A 2,375-nucleotide genomic window follows, 5' to 3' on the forward strand; every position below is an offset into this window, starting at 1 on the left:
CAACCAAACAAACAATAATGCCTTATCTTCATTTCTATTTTACATTACAGAAAATCTCATCATTATGAAATGAGCTTGCAGGCTGAAATCTCACTTTGTCGCGTGTACAAAAGAGCTGGAGTAGACGAGAACCGTCGACTCCCTCCACCCAAGCAATCATCTGTCACCAACGCAGCGAAGCACTCAACCCTTCAACAATCATCAACTTTCTTAACACATGAAGAAGAAAATGATCTGCTGAAACTTAATCAAAGCCATGTCTTGGTCAGCAATAACATCAAGCCACATGAACTCTTTTCTACCACAAGCACTCTCATAGAAGAAGAAAATCATTCCCTTCTCAACATAAATAACTCGCAAAATTCCTACACGTCACCGAGCTCTATTTTTCCTTGTCCACATGCGGCCATTTCCACTGATGCAGTTGATGAACTCCAAAGGTTAGTTGGTTACAATAACCAGCGTTTTATGCAGCAAACCGACGAAATCCAGCATTTGCAATCCTCTCAGTACCAGCTTCTTCGTCCTGCCCTCAACACGGTGCCGGTCTCATTATCTACAATTTCTGAAAAGCTCTGGGAGTGGAATGCTAAATATCCTAATAACCTCCAGTGAGTAGCGTGATATATCGCATTGATATGCTAAGAGCTTCTAAATACACTATGGTACGTTGCCCGTTAGCATTGTTGCGTGCTTAAAACTTACCTGTAGGAACTAAACTAGATTTGTTATTTAAGAGATTATGTTGTTGAGTTGACATAAATATATATATACATACATACTAGTTATTTAATTTTATTGTACAATTGATAGTTATTTGTATGTTTCGTTATAGTTAGATATTTTATAAAATTTATAAAACAGCATGATTTTCTGTATGATTCTTACATTGACTTCACTGACGTGAAATAATGCCAGAATGATTTGTCAGAAGACTTGCAGAAATTGCCGCCGTAGAGTGTATATTTTTGTTCTTATAGATGTAGCGTGGATTACAAACTTGGCAGGTAGGCATCACCTTTATTTAATTATTTTTGTTAGCTATTTCCGTTGATTAAGAAGGGAAAGAATAGTAGAAAAAATCAGTCAAAAACGAAGATAAAAATTTACTTATAAGTGCGTTGATAATGTGATAATCAGTGAGAATAGACATATGATTATAAAAATAGCATCAGAACGTTCTCATTTTCTATTTTCCAGAAAAAAGATAAGAAAACAAATGTTTTTGTTTTACGTGCCAGACAACCACCATAAATTTACGTAAAGCATGACCGTCTATTGTTTTATACAATTAGAACATGCGGTTTTGTCCAATTTCCGGTGGAGATCATATAGATTTTTCTAGAGTATAATGCTTGTGAAAGCTGGCTAATTTATATGATGCGTAGAAACGTACTTGGTTTCTAATTTATTTGCGCTCCAATGCACTCACTAATAAATTTATAATAGAAATCACATGGATGAAAATCGCTTCTAAGAAATAAAATCAATAGTCTAGCACCAAGAAATATATTTTAGTATTTATTTTGTACGTACACATTGAATTATTTGCATAAGGTAAATGTGGTATTGTGCTATATGTACCAGAAAATTTAGCCAGGGCAAGAATAAGTATAAAATTTAAGTTAAAAAGCTAGTCTTATACACATGATCTTAACATCCGTGAGAATATCTTGGAAGAGGATCATTTCTATGAAAAAGGACATCCTGGAACTGCTCTTTCCAGGATTTTAAATAAAAGATATTTCAAAATTTTCTTTTTTGGGGAAAATTTTGTAGTTGCAGCCACTACCTCAGTTTAGATCGTAGGGATTTTACAAGTGTTATAACTTGCTTTAACTAGATAAAAAACATCCTTTCTTAAATGATAAGGGAAAAATAAGTATATATGTTATGTTTCCATATAAAATCTTATTTTATTATTTCATAAGGACGGCAGTAAGAATTTAAAATTGCCACAACAATACATTGTTGAAGTGGATTTAAAATTAAGTTCATTTTAATACTTCACTTATAAATTTAATGAATTAGTTCATCATATTGTATTGTTGTTTTTGTCAAGTTCAACCTTGCTCCATTTGCCAAGAAATTGGGATCATCCTATGTTCTGATGCCCTATCACGATTAACTTGTCGCTAACACTGTTTTTACTATTCATTGTCTCTCGCAAGTTTCCTAGTGCTAAAATCTTTCTCCGCTTAACTTTTTCATTTTATCTTATTTCTCTATGCCATCATCTCCTAGAATTTCTTGCCAAATTTAAACTTTGCCCTCGCCATAATGACTTTATGCATTCATAATATATCAAATATAATAAGCCATGTTCTTCTAGATCTAGTACTTTCTCCGACAAGTGTCCAATATATATATATATA

The 2,375-nt window shown here is 33.1% G+C and overlaps 1 protein-coding gene across 1 annotated transcript; it reads left to right on the forward strand.

The window, feature by feature from the left end:
* Nucleotides 1-80: 80 nt before the first annotated feature.
* On the forward strand, nucleotides 81-671 carry LOC110038797 (NAC domain-containing protein 35-like; the record flags this gene model as incomplete). Its single annotated transcript, XM_020743698.1, is given in 1 exon segment — nucleotides 81-671. A coding segment is annotated over 1 exon segment (535 nt), but the record flags the coding sequence as incomplete, so codon positions are not given.
* Between the last annotated feature and the right edge of the window lie 1,704 nt (nucleotides 672-2,375).

Source organism: Phalaenopsis equestris, unplaced genomic scaffold (genome assembly GCF_001263595.1).
Source record: "Phalaenopsis equestris unplaced genomic scaffold, ASM126359v1 Scaffold233897, whole genome shotgun sequence".
In the NCBI taxonomy this organism is placed as follows: Eukaryota; Viridiplantae; Streptophyta; class Magnoliopsida; order Asparagales; family Orchidaceae; genus Phalaenopsis; species Phalaenopsis equestris.